Here is a 14,764-nt window from a genome sequence, read left to right as displayed (position 1 = left end):
TCTGCCCACTGGTACCGTCTCCGTGATTCAGTCTTTTGGATTTTTTGGAAAATAAGACTTCATTAAACATCTGCTAAAATATATTCAGTCCTCTGAGTCTGCTTTTGGGTCCTCAGTCCACCAGGCCTCACCAGCCCTAACGTATTTACCATAAACACCTATACACGCACTTCACAGGCCCAGCGTTAGAACTGGCCTCATGTTCGCAGATGATCTGCTACAGTGCAGGTTTATACGACCTCTGACTTACTGCGTACAGGTACCAGCTAAAAGAACAGAACGACATCCAAAATATATTTCAATAATACTACACATACACCGAGTCTAAAACACTTACATTTATATTAATATTTCTGCACTGAGGATGTCTGACTCTGTGCCTCCTGTCTGCCTTCCAGAGCCAAGATGGAGGGCTTCAGTTCCAAGATGATGGCGATGAAAGCCCAGAAAAAGATTCTGAGTCACATGGCCAGTAAGTCAATGGTCCAAATGTTCATTGATGACACTAGTAGTGAGGTTCTGGACGAGCTGTACCGGGTGTCTAAGGAGCACACGGGGAATCGGGACGAGGCTCAGAAGGTGGTGAAGAACATGATTAAGGTGGTAGTGAAGGTCGGAGTTCTGTTTCGACACGGACGTTTCAGCTCCGAGGAGTTAGCAGTGGCACAGGACTTCAGGAAGAAGCTTCACCACGGAGCCATGACTGTCATCAGCTTTCACGAGGTAACCACAGCAATGTGATTTATTGATACTAATCAGTCCATGACACATGTAGAACATTTCTACAAATTCTCCCCAAGAACTGTGAGGAGTGTGAACACACAAACACATCTGTTTCTTTCAACACACAGCCCTGAATTTCTCACACATGCTGTTACGTTCCCCAGTCCTGGTGGCCGCCTAAATAATAGCAGCTAGGCAGCACTGACAACCCCTTCTGGTGACGATTATGTTTTTGTTTGTTTTGTTTTGGAATTTTTTTCTAACCTGTTGATTAGGGGCACCTGAAACCTGTGGGCTGAGCCTATTTGTAGACCCTCCTGGCACCGTTCCCGCGAGATGCCCATGGGTGCTCTAGAGGATACTGGTCCATCCCAGCACAACGTGATGGTGTTCCCACTTCGCTTCCTCAATTCGCTTTGTTAATTCTTTGTCTACATATTTTGGATAATAAAACCCCTAGATTTAGACCTACTATTGTGTGCGTCTCCCCCTTTATGCTACGAGCTGGTGATCGGCCGTAACATAATTGGGCACTCTTCTGGGATCTTTTCGTAGAGGTTACAGATTCAGATCTAGAGTTTTAGCGGGACTATGTGGATTAACCACTGGCTTTGTAAGTACTTGCTGGGCAGTTTCTGTTGTACACCCTAGTTCCCTAGTTAGATGGTGGCGGGCAAGCAGGAAGCTTGTCAGTTTGTTGTTTTCTTTGTTATTTTTGGTGGATATCTCAGTGGGGGTACGTTTCGGAGCTGAATTGTGGACTGCATCTATGGTCTATTTTGCACTCTCGAGTTTGATGTTTAAAGCCGCCTCGAGCTGAGTAAACTACTGAAGATAGGTAGGTAGGTAGGAACCCTCTGTAGGGTTACTTGCGCAGTTCACTAAAGAGCACTTATTGGAACTGGTAACGATCTACGAGGTTGAGCTTACTCCCGCTGAAAAGCGTTTAAAAGAAACTATTAGAGCCGCTTTGGAAAAAGTTTAAACTCACAGAATCGCTATTAGAGATCGACACCGTAATAAGTATTCAACTGTTGGGAACAGCGCAACAGACCAAAATAAACAAAACTCGCAAAACAAGGGTGAGGAAAGGGTTTGTTTTTATTGTAAAAAGCCGGGTCACATCCTGGCAGATTGTTTGCTTTTAAAAAAGAAACAGTCCAAAACCATGGGCCTCATTACCTCTGTGTCTACTCAGCCCTCCTTAGAACCCGCGAAGCCTGCAGTCACAAAGGCTCAGTCTGGTTATGAGCCTTTTGTCATGAAAGGCTTGGTATCAGTTTCTGGTGGGGAAACCGTTCCTGTGCGTATTGTTGGAGAAATATTACTCTTCTTTAAGATAACCACTGTAGTAACCATGATAAACAATGTAACAATAATGTATTCATTTTTATAGGGGTAAATCAATGTAATCGTTTATATTAACAGTTATAACCATACAATCCTTTGTATTGTAAGAAACATCAAGTTCTCTCTGGTCAAAAAGAAGAGGCCTGTGTGGCCCTTTAGGAGACTGCATGTGAGATAAGGTCGGCGCCTCTGCCAGAGTGTTGTGGTCAGTCATAATATATGGGGAAAGGACGGTGCCTCTGCCAGAGTGTTGTGGTCACTCATAATATATGGAGAAGGTGAAATATTCCAGGTTTGTGATATATCTTGCTCCACCACTTAGCAGGGCAGTAAATATTGGTGACGACGTATGGTAAACGTAAAGGAACTAAACAATAATAAAGTAACATAAACCAGTGATGAGAGGGGTCTGTGAAGATGGGCTGGCAGAGGCGCCCCACATACAAAGAGACAAAGTAATGTGTATCTTTTTTTTTGAGAAAACGTGTATAAAAACCGGTGCTTTGTGAGAGGGTGTCAGTCACTCCCCGGGACCTGACTCAGTTTGTTGTATGCCTTTTGCAGTACTATGCTCTGGCCCCATCCCAATCCGGCGAGGCGATGTAGCTTACAGCAGGTTATGGTCGCTGAACTGCTGGATGTCCAGGTGGTGCTCTGACAACAATGTGGGCTTTATAGACAATTGGAATAGTTTTGAGGGCAAGGCTGGCCTCTTAGGGCGAGACGGTGTCCATCCCACTCGGGAAGATGCTGCTCTCATTTCTTGTAACATAGCGCATAGTCTCAGAACAGTTAATCCGTGACAATCCAGAGCCAAGGCCAGGGAGCAGACAAGCAGGCTAAACCGACCGTCTGCTAGCTGCACAGAGTCGTCACCCAGGTTAAACTATATTGAGACTGTGTCTGTTCCCCGACCTATACGAAAATGTAGAAATACTCAGAGAATTTGTTCTAGTAATTTAATTAACATAGATTTAAATCATACTGAATGTACCGCCAGCACCTTCGATCTAAAACTAGGACTGTTAAATATTAGATCGCTTACGCCTAAAGCGCTCATTGTCAATGAAATTATTACTGATCAGGAGTTTAATGTACTGTGTTTAACAGAAACGTGGATCAAACCAAATGAGTACGTCGCATTAAATGAAGCTAGTCCTCCCGGATACAGTTATATACACCAGCCTCGTGTAACTAGCAGAGGAGGAGGCGTTGCAGTCATTTATAATGATAACCTAGGCATCATACAAAAACCTCTACATAAATTCAATGCGTTTGAAGTTCTTTATACAAACATAACATATGTAGCCACAAAAAATACCCAGTCTATCACACTAATTATTATCTATAGACCGCCTGGGCAGTACTCTGAATTCCTCTGTGAATTTGCAGATTTTATCTCAAACCTTGTTATTTCTTTAGACAAAGCTCTAATTGTCGGAGACTTTAACATTCATTTTGATAACCCACAGGACCCTCTGAGAACAGCGTTCGTGTCCATTCTAGATTCAGTAGGGATTAATCAGACGGTCATAGGGCCCACTCATAATGGTGGCCACACCCTCGATCTTATACTAACACTCGGATTAAATGTAGGAAGTATAGTCACATTTCCACAATCTGAAGCTATCTCAGATCATTATCTTATCTCATTCAAAATGTTTCTTAGTAATAATATATGCAGCTCGCCACGCTATCATAATAAACGTACGTTTACGCCAGCTACTACGCAGAACTTTATCAATAATCTCCCAGAGTTATCAACTTTGACTGGAACAATGTCACACCCCACAGAACTTGATCAGGCAACTGAATCTTTAGAGTTAACATTCCGCAACACCTTAGATAATGTGGCCCCACTTAAAAGGAAAATAATCAGAGAGAAAAAACTAGCTCCCTGGTATAATGAGCACACACGCGCCTTAAAACTTACCACTCGAAAATTAGAACGTAAATGGCGCCAAACTAAATTGGTAGTATTCCAGTTAGCATGGAAGGAGAGCCTCCTGAGCTATAGAAAAGCTCTTAGTGCCGCTAGATCAGTGTATCTCTCCACCCTAATAGAAGACAACAAAAATAATCCTAGATTTTTATTTAATATCGTATCAAAACTAACTGGGAATAAGAGCACCTCGGAAACAGGCACACCATCAATGTTCAGTGGCGACGCATTTATGAACTTTTTCAACAGCAAAATTGAAAATATCAGGCAAACAATCCAGGCTATAAATTTTAAACCAGATAATTTGATCACTAACACTGTAGATAACAATATAACTATATCAGATCAGCGATTAGAATGTTTTACTCCCCTTCAGGCGACCGAATTGACCTCACTAATTTCTTCATCAAAATCACCAACTTGTGTACTAGATCCCTTACCTACACGTTTCCTTAAGCAGATACTGCCAGTAGTCATCGAACCGCTTCTAAAAATAATCAATTCCTCCCTTAGTACTGGCTATGTACCTAAATGTTTTAAACTAGCAGTTATCAAACCCCTAATTAAAAAACCTGACCTTGACCCCTGTTCATTGACCAACTACAGGCCAATATCTAACCTCCCCTTTATCTCCAAGATCCTAGAAAGGGCTGTAGCACAGCAGTTATGCTCATACTTACAGTTCATGGATGTTATTCTTATGTATCAGTCAGGATTTAGGTCTCATCACAGCACAGAGACAGCACTGGTTAAAGTTGCAAATGACCTCTTACTGACCTCTGATCAGGGTTGTGTCTCCTTGCTTGTGCTGCTTGACCTCAGTGCAGCCTTTGACACCATTGATCATACCATTCTCCTTGATAGACTAGAAAATGTTGTTGGCGTTAAGGGAACGGCCCTCTTATGGCTTAGGTCCTACCTGACTGATCGTTATCAGTTTGTTGATGTAAATGGTGAGTCCTCCGCACATACTGAGGTAAAGTTTGGAGTCCCACAAGGTTCTGTTTTAGGCCCACTGCTTTTCTCTTTATATATGCTATCTCTAGGTAATGTTATTCGTAAACACGGTATTAGCTTCCACTGCTATGCTGATGACACACAGCTGTATGTCTCAGCGAAGCCAGACGAGAGACACCAACTTAACAAAATTGAGGAATGTCTAAAGGATATTAGGCACTGGATGCTTACGAACTTTCTTTCACTCAACTCTGAAAAAACAGAAGTACTTGTACTAGGATCACATGCAGCTAGGAGTAAGCTTTCCGATCACATAGTTACTCTGAATGGCCTTTCTCTTTCATCAGGTGCGGCAGTAAAAGATCTTGGTGTAATTATTGACCCCAGTCTTTCATTTGAATCTCATGTAGATAATATTACCAGGATAGCCTTCTTTCATCTTAGAAATATTAACAAGATAAGAAATGCATTGTCATTTCAAGATGCTGAAAAATTGGTTCATGCTTTCATTACCTCTAGGTTAGACTGCTGTAATGCCTTACTGTCTGGATGTTCTAATAGATGTATAAATAAGCTACAGTTAGTTCAGAATGCAGCAGCCAGAGTTCTTACTAGAACCAAAAAATATGATCACATCACCCCTATATTATCCACACTGCACTGGCTCCCAGTCAAATCTCGTATTGATTATAAAATCTTACTATTAACTTATAGAGCATTAAATGGTCTTGCGCCACAGTACCTGCGCGAACTCCTGGTCTCTTATGATCCACCACGCCAACTTAGATCAAAAGGTGCAGGCTATTTGTTGGTACCTCGAGTTATGATGGCTACAGCAGGGGGCAGAGCCTTCTCTTACAGAGCCCCACAGTTATGGAATAGCCTCCCAATTAATGTTTGAGACTCAGACACAGTCTCTATGTTTAAGTCAAGGCTGAAAACGTATCTGTTTAGCCAAGCCTTTTGCTAATAGCTCTTCACTAGGCAAAGGAGCAGATCTGGAGGGTTCTCAGGCATAGATTGTTTGGTGAACTGGGATGTTTGGATGCTGTCACCCCCCCACTCTAACATGTTCACTCAGGTTTGTTGACTGTGGAGTGGGTGGCCGCCTTGTGTCCCAGAGTGCCATCATGTCCATATTACCTTCTAGCTCTCCCTTTTAACTATGCTGTACTAGTTAGTCTTGCTGGAGTCCCTGCCTGCACACGGCACACGATGTATATTTACCTTTACCATTATGTGGAAATGAACATCTGACAATGTCTCTCTCTCTCTCTCTCTCTCTCTCTCTTTCTCTCTCTGTCGAGCCACACATGCTACTCCTGAGACACCAGTGATCCTGACTCCTCCCGCCCTCTGGACTGCTCCATCCTGGTGTTATCATCTTCCATCCCCCGTCAGCCTCCTGTCTACATCGCCATCCCCTTTGTTCATGCCCCAATTTACTTTCAATTGTAACTGCCCACGTGGTCGGCACCTATTGCACGCCTGTCTGGCCAAGGAGGGGTCTCCTCTCTCTGTGGTCCTCCTCAAGATTTCTCCCATTTTCCCATTTCCCTCTTGGGTTTTTGGGGAGTTTTTTCTTGCCCGCCATGAGGATTAAGTCAGGGGGTGCCGTCATATTTTGATTTGACTGTTGTGGCCTGTAAAGCCCTTTGAGACTGTAAACAGTGATATTGGGCTCTAAATAAACTTGAACTTGAACTTGAATTTTTGAACTATACAATAAACTTACACTGCATCTGACTCATTGTTAGACTACTATTGTTTTGTCTCAGAACAGGTATAGTGTGGCGTTGGGACTCAGTCTCATTTGGCCCAGGCTGAGAATTTCACCCACAGTATCCTGCGGGACACGGGTGCAGCACAGTCTTTTCTCCTGCAGGGCCTGTTGCCATTGTCCGAACGGACCACCACAGGCAGTAGTGTCCTTGTTAGGGGAATTGAGATGGGGTTCGTTGAGGCGCCCTTACATGGTGTCCACCTTAAGTCCGACTTAGTTAGTGGTGATGTAGTTGTGGGAGTTCAGTCCTCTTTTCTTATCCCTGGGGTGACATTTATTTTAGGGAATGATTTGGCCAGTGGGAGTATGTGGAGTCAAGGTGATATGCCGCCAGAAGTCTTTCCCGTGCCGCTCGTGCCAGAGGGTCTGGACGAGTGTGAGCAGAAATTCCCTGACGTTTTTCCTGCTAGCGTCATCACCCGCTCCCAAACGAAACGGCTGATCGAGTCCGTTCCTTCCCGTGACGGTGATGTTGACTTGAGTGACAGTTTTGTAGCTAAGCCCGAAGAGTGTGAGAGGCTCTTCGACGCTCAGTCGGTGCAGAGCAGCAGCCAAAACATACCCGTAGACAAGACAGAAAGACAGGAGTTAGTGCACTTTTCATTGTCACGTGAAAAGTTAATAAACTCTCAGAAGTCTGATCCCACTCTTACATCTTGTTTTGAGTCTGTCAGCTCCGTTCAGGATCTTGTGACTATGCATCAGGGGTACTTTATCAGAGATGGAGTTCTGATGAGAATGTGGAAGCTGCACAGCTTCACTGAGGAGTGGAGTAAGGTGCATCAAATCGTGGTTCTGTCAAAATACAGAAGTGAGATTCTTAACGTTGCTCACGATGGTCTTGCTGGTCATTTGGGGGTGTCGAAAACTTATCGTCAAATTCTTCGACATTTCTTTTGGCCAGGGTTGAAGAGCGATGTTGCTAAATACTGTAGGTCGTGTCATGTCTGTCAGGTTGGTGGCAAACCTAATCAGACAATTTTACCTGCACCACTTCACCCGGTCCCAGCAATTGGCGAGCCTTTCGAACACGTCATCATTGATTGTGTCGGACCACTTCTGCGATCGAGAAGTGGTTATCAATATTTATTTACTATTATGTGCATAGCAACTCATTTCCCAGAGGCAATTTCTCTGAGAAAAATCACCGCTCGGTCCGTGACTAGGGCATTACTTAAATTCTTTTCTTTCGTTGGTTTGCCCAAAGTTGTCCAGAGTGACCAGGGAACTAATTTTACATCCAGAATGTTCTCTAAAGCCCTGAAATCACTCCAAATTAAGCACTGCATGTCAAGTGCGTACCACCCAGAAAGTCAAGGTGCGCTAGAACGTTACCATCAATCTCTTAAAACAATGTTACGTGCTTACTGTTTGGAGGTTGGGAAAGATTGGGAGGAGGCGGTACCCTGGCTGCTTTTTGCATCAAGAGAGGTAGTCCAAGAATCAACGGGATTTAGCCCCGCAGAGCTCATATTTGCTCACAATCTCCGCACCCCTCTGACAGTGCTAAAGGAGCAGCGGTTGAGTAAACCCCGCTATCAGAATATTTTGCAGTTTGTCAGTGATTTTCGCTCGAGACTATACAGAGCTCGCGAACTCGCTCGACAAAATTTGAAGGGTGCTCAGGCTAAAATGAAATGATGGTTTCACCGAAAGGCCGGAGCCCGTTCGTTCAAGCCTGGGGACTAGGTTCTAGTTCTGCTGCCAGAGCCAGGCGCTACATTTCAGGCCAGATACAGTGGACCATATACTGTCATAAACAAAGTTTCCGATCTTGACTATATTATTTCGACTCCAGATAGACGTCAGCACTCTCGTGTTTGTCATGTGAATATGCTAAAACCTTATTTTGTTCGTGAACCCACTGTAACGCCCAAGAGTTTGTCTTATTCAGTTTTAAATGCGTCCGATGAGTCTACTGTCCTACTGTCTGCTCTGGTGGAGGGTGAGGACAGTGGGACTACACCGTCCCGTTCCGTTACTGAGGGTCGTCTTAAATATTCAGAGGTGCTCACGGTGATCCAAAATCAGCTACCACATCTGTCCACTACTGAGAAGGCTGATATTTTAGGTATTCTCCAAGAATTTCTGGAGCTTTTTGGGGATCTTCCAACAGTGACCACAGTCTTAGAGCATGACATCGACGTCGGAGCGACATCCCCGATTAAGCAGCACCCGTATAGAGTCAACCCAAAGAAACGTGCGATCCTCCGACAAGAGGTAGAATACATGCTCTCAAACGACATAGCTGAGCCTAGCTCCAGCCCTTGGAGTTCGCCGTGTATTTTAGTCAGTAAGCCAGATGGGACGTATCGGTTCTGCACGGACTACCGTCAGGTCAATGCAGTTACCACTCCAGACAGCTATCCCCTGCCTCGAGTGGATGACTGTGTTGACCGCGTAGGATCTGCCATTTTCGTTAGTAAGATCGACCTATTAAAAGGTTATTGGCAGGTCCCACTTACTGCTAGAGCTCGAGAGATTTCCGCCTTTGTTACACCAGACTCATTTCTAAATTATAAAGTCATGGCGTTCGGAATGAGAAATGCAGCGGCGACTGGTTAACATTGTACTGTCAGGTATGTCTGGCTGCGAAGCCTACCTTGATGATGTGCTGGTTTATAGTATGACGTGGGCAGAACATCTGGGGCAACTGCGTGAACTTTTCCGCCATTTGTCAAAGGTTAACCTTACTATAAACTTGGCGAAGTGTGAGTTCGGAAAGGCCACAGTTACTTATCTGGGGCGAGTCGTTGGTCGGGGCCAGGTTTTCCCTGTGATGGCAAAAGTAGCTGCCATTCAGGACTACCCTGTTCCTAGTGACCGTGAAGGGCCTCTTATTGTCTGCCCCTGTTCTAGCCACGCCCGACTTTAACAAGCCATTTCGACTTGCTGTGGATGCGAGTGACGTTGGTGCGGGAGCTGTCCTTCTGCAGTGTGGCGCTGACAATATAGAACATCCTGTCTCTTATTTCTCTCGAAAGTATAATGGGGCACAGCGAAAATACTCCACGATTGAGAAGGAAACTTTGGCTTTAGTGTTGGCTATTCAACACTTTGAGGTTTATCTGGGAGGTTCTTCGTTTCCAGTTTTAGTTTGTACTGATAATGACCCGCTGAAATTTCTAAACCGCATGTATAATGCAAACCAAAGACTGATGCGCTAGAGTTTGATGTTGCAACCATTCGACCTTCGAATTGTTCATGTTTGCGGAAAAGACAACGTCTTAGCAGACGCGTTGTCTAGAGCTGAACATTAAGCGATGTTTTTGTTAAGTTGTGTGACCTTCTGCACCAAATTAATTTGGATCTTATCTATATATCTGTGTGTGTGCACGGGCGTGTGTGTGTATATGTGTGTGTGTGTGCACGTGTGTGTGTGCATATATATATGTACATGTTCTCTGCGTGGACTGCAAAACAGGATTGTGTACAATAAAATATTAGTTTTTGTTGGACACTTGCAGGTATGGTCTTCCTATTATGTTATAGCCTACCTTACCTATGACCTTTTTTTTTGAATAATGGAATTGTTTGAGTTATATAGCTCTGTGCCGCTCCAACCTATGAGCTGCATGCACAGTGGCTACTTAGGTGGTTGGATTATCTCTATGTTTTCTTTGTTGACTGTTCTGTTATGGCGACCAGTCACCATTTTGGGGTGGGGGTGTTATGTTCCCCAGTCCTTGTGGCCGCCTAAATAATAGCAGCTAGGCAGCACTGACAACCCCTTCTGGTGGCGATTATGTTTTTGTTTGTTTTGTTTTGGTATTTTTTTTTCTAACCTGTTGATTAGGGGCACCTGAAACCTGTGGGACGAGCCTATTTGTAGACCCTCCTGGCACCGCGAGACGCGCATGGGTGCTCTAGAGGATACTGGTCCATCCCAGCACAACGTGATGGTGTTCCCACTTCGCTTCCTCAATTCGCTTTGTTAATTCTTTGTCTACATATTTTGGATAATAAAACCCCTAGATTTAGACCTACTATTGTGTGCGTCTCCCCCTTTATGCTACGAGCTGGTGACCGGCTGTAACACACGCACACATGCACACATGCACGTACACATACACACACGCATGCATACACGTGCACACATACACACACGCGCGCGCGTACACACACACACACACACACAAGCATGCATGCATATCTATTGCAGTAAAGTTTCATCAGTTATTCATGGTTAATTCTTACAGCAACAAATGAACAGTTCTGCTGATAAAGGTTCATTGCACTAACTGCAGCTGATGGCTCAACATGCTCAGATTACTGTGTTAGCATTTAAAAGCCCTCCAGACACAAACAAGCCAGATAAACCGATCGCCTGAGTGACAGTGTTATCTAGGTTAAACACAACAGACTTTTCTCCCATAAAAAAACTTAACAAAAACAAACAAAAAATTCTTGTAACTAAGTCGACGCTAGCATAGTCTGATTCCATGTAAGACTGGAGACTACTTTAAGTTAAAGTTAGTTAAAGTAGTCTTCATATGGATGCTGAATGTCAGATCCCTCAGTCAGAGCAGTCTGATATAACCTCTCCTCAGCACTGAAACACACTTTATATCTGTTAGCATGGAACTGAGGGTTTCATAATAATGATAGATAGATAGATAGATAGATAGATAGATAGATAGATAATAATAATGATAGATAGATAGATAGATACATGCATACATACATACATACATAGATATATTGTCAACATCACAGTCAAGTCAGACAGGTAGGCTGATGCAAGCCCATGTAAAATTGTATTTATGTTAATGAGACAACCTTAAAATCTGCCCTTGCATGAACTGGGAGCCAATGAAGAGAAGCCAGGACAAGTGAAATTTGACCAAATTTCCTTGTTCTGGTCAGAATTCTGGCAGCAGCATTCTGGACCAGCTGAAGGCTTTTGGTAATAGAGGCAGGCAGGCCAGAGTACAGAACATTGCAGTAATCGAGGCGAGACGTGACGAATGTGTGAGCAATGGTTTTTGCATCAGCCATACTTAGAAAGGGCCTAATTTTAGCCATATTACAGAGGTGATAAAAGGCAGTTTGGTTGTGTTTTTGATATGAGTGACTAGCGAGAGACTAGAGTCAAAAATCACACCAAGGTTTTTAGCTGAAGAGTTTTGAGAGATGATGCAGTTGTCAAAATTTAGAGTAAAATCAATAAAAAGATGCTTATGCGTAGGGGGACCAATGACCAGCATTTCTGTCTTGCCTGCGTTAAGCATTAGGAAATTCGAAGAAGTCCAACCCTTAATAGCACAAAGACACACCTCAAGGTTAGCCAATTCAGAGCGGTCATTGTGCGGGATAGGTCATAAAATCTGAGTATTGTCAGCATGACAATGGAAGTCAATGTTGTAACTACGAATAATGTCACCCAAAGGGAGCATGTAAATAGAGAATAGAAGAGGGCTAAGGACTGACCCCTGAGGAACACCATAGTTAAGCTTATGGTATTCAGAGGTCACATTATTATAGTGGACACATTGCTTTCTCTCAAAGAGATAAGATTTAAATCAAGAAAGCACCAGGCAAGGAATGCCAATTTGATTTTTCAGGCACTTTAACAATATAGTGTGATTGACCAATATAAAATGCTGCACTCAGATCAAGCAGAATAAGAATAGAAGTAGCACCAGCGTCCATGGCTAATAAAAGATCATTACTTTAGTAAGCGCGGTTTCAGTGGAGTGAAGACACCTGAAGCTTGACGGAAATATTTCAAACAGACTGTTAGAGGACATATGGACTATCAGCTGAACTGCTACAATTTTATCAAGTATTTTTGAAAGAAACGGGAGATTAGAGAAACAGAGAGTAAGCCTCAACTTCCACTGGGTTTTGTAACGATCAGTTATCAAACAGCGATCATTACCAAAAAACACACGGGTTAAAATTGATTCTCCTTTAAGATGAAACTGACGTTTCCTATTTTGTGAATTGCGACCATTTCAATTCGTTAAAAAAAATAAATAGGCAACGCAGAAGGGGCCGTTATTTAAATGTATTAGCTTGATCGAACTATTCAACACAAACATACACCCAACACCTCTTATTCACACCCACAAACCAAATGCCAGTCTCATAGTTCCCTCCGTCTCCGTGCTCGTCGCGCAATCAATGTAGAAAGTCATTCAACAAAAGAAAAACAGTAATCCAACGCAATACGAATTAAACAGTCCCAAAAAAAAAAATCAACAAACAGCAAAAAAAGATAATCCATCGTGAAACCAGCAAAAAAAGGAAAAGAAAAAAAAAAGAACAATCTCACCGATCCAGCAGGACAGGGATCTGAAGAGATTACCCGCGCTCAGCCCTGAATTGCGGTGTTTAAGTTTATAAGGAAACGTCCACGCAGTTCCTTTTTCAGTTTTATTTATTTTAAATGTTCAGGTCCCCCGCAGACTCCCTGACTTTCTTTTCACTCCCCCTCCTGCCACACCCGTGTCTCCTTTTAAAAGTATTTCGAAAGTTCCCGGGTTGGCGAGTCAGCTGACAGGTGGGTCAGCTGACCGGTTTGACGGCCAGCTGATTTCCCCAAACACAGCAAACGAAAACAAAACCACAGACTGGTAAAAAAAATTAAAACAACCATAATACATCTTGGGGATGGAATGTTACCTTATAGGGATTCCCTTTATTGGTGGTCAACCGTCATCCTGTTAACCTTGAATTTTAAAAAAGGAATCCTAAAACCCATATGTGGCGGTGCTACAGTTTGACTGCAGGTGACTGACTTAATGTTTTAAATGGGAAAAGAAAGACCAAAGATAAAATTCCAATTTCCTCCTCATCCTGCGGAGACGCTTCACTGGGTTATCCACAAAGTCTGGAGAACAATTTGATCCTTTTACTCCAGCTGGACTGTCAGATTTAGTGTTTTGATCACATCCTCCAAGCTTTCAACATGTTCCCACAACAATTTTTCAAAAATTTTATGTTCCATTTGACCACACATTGATGAATATGATAATTCCCTCCCTACACTTATGAACAGAGTATGAACAGAGACATCATAATCTCTTATTTTTCTTGTCTCTCTCAGGTGGAGTTCACATTTGATAAAGTGGTAATGGTGGATCTACTGGTGGAATGTCGGGACCTTTTGCTCAAACTGGTGGAAAAACATTTGACGCCCAAGACGCATGACCATATTCGTCATGTCTTCCACCACTATGCCAACCCAGACCTGCTAACCCACCTATACGACCCAAAGCGGTCACTCTGGCCAAATCTGACCAAGATCTGTGCTGGACTCAACAAAATGATTGAGGAGGGGAAGCTCTGAGAACCAGTCCAAAGCCAGAGGGACTGAGAGACTGAGTCGGGTTTAGGCCTGGAATGGTTTGGGTTTGAAACGGTTTGGGTAATGATTTGGATTGGTTTGGAGTTTGGGTTTGGTTTTGCCAAAAGGTCTGGTTCCAGTTTGAGTTTTCAAAGGGACATTTCACGCTGTCTGAGCAGAGGGTTATACGGATGTCATTTTATCTGATCAGTCTGAAATGTTTTAGACCATAACTGATGCCTGTGTCGGATGTGTGTTCTGTCAGAGCTGTGTCTCCACAGCAGAACTCAGACTCAAAAGGAAGAATCTCTCCATCACTCCTCTTAAGTCTTCCACAGAACTGCCATGTTCTGATTTTAAATCTACTGCATGACAATCTCTGTATCTCATGAACTCAGACATCTGTATCCACTAAATGTACAGTACAAATCAAAGCCACAGTGCTCCATGGGAATTTGCTGTATAAATCATAGCCACAGTGCTCCATGGGAATTTACTGTATAAATCAAAGCCACAGTGCTCCATGGGAATTTGCTGTAGTGGGTCAGAACATCTTGGGATTCTGCCTATGTGACACACAGGAAACTATGTAGATAACACAGCCAGGTCTAAAAATCCAAAATGGGACCCATCCACTTTTGAACTGAAAGATTGGGATTTTTTTTGTTATTTGATATTCTGTGCAATTAATTATTAAAGATAAGATACTTTGTGTACA

The 14,764-nt window shown here is 43.2% G+C and overlaps 1 protein-coding gene across 1 annotated transcript; it reads left to right on the top strand.

Moving 5' to 3' along the window:
* The first annotated feature begins 405 nt into the window (after positions 1–405).
* Positions 406–14,049, top strand: LOC115825632 (tumor necrosis factor, alpha-induced protein 8-like protein 2 A). The gene is made up of 2 exons (XM_030789417.1): positions 406–723; positions 13,807–14,049. The coding sequence occupies exons 1-2, from the start codon at positions 406–408 to the stop codon at positions 14,047–14,049; spliced, it is 561 nt and encodes a 186-aa protein (XP_030645277.1).
* The last annotated feature ends 715 nt before the right edge of the window (positions 14,050–14,764 follow it).

This window comes from Chanos chanos, chromosome 12 (assembly GCF_902362185.1).
Source record: "Chanos chanos chromosome 12, fChaCha1.1, whole genome shotgun sequence".
Taxonomy (NCBI): domain Eukaryota; kingdom Metazoa; phylum Chordata; class Actinopteri; order Gonorynchiformes; family Chanidae; genus Chanos; species Chanos chanos.
The sequence above is the reverse complement of the archived record's forward strand: the minus strand, read 5'-3'. Positions and strand labels throughout refer to the sequence as shown.

Excerpts from the sequence above, each read along its gene's own strand:
- LOC115825632 (XM_030789417.1), top strand. The coding sequence starts at position 406 with ATGGAGGGCTTCAGTTCCAAGATGATGGCGATGAAAGCCCAGAAAAAG. Across the intron at positions 724-13,806 it reads CTGTCATCAGCTTTCACGAG|GTGGAGTTCACATTTGATAA; the intron begins GTAACCACAGCA and ends TGTCTCTCTCAG.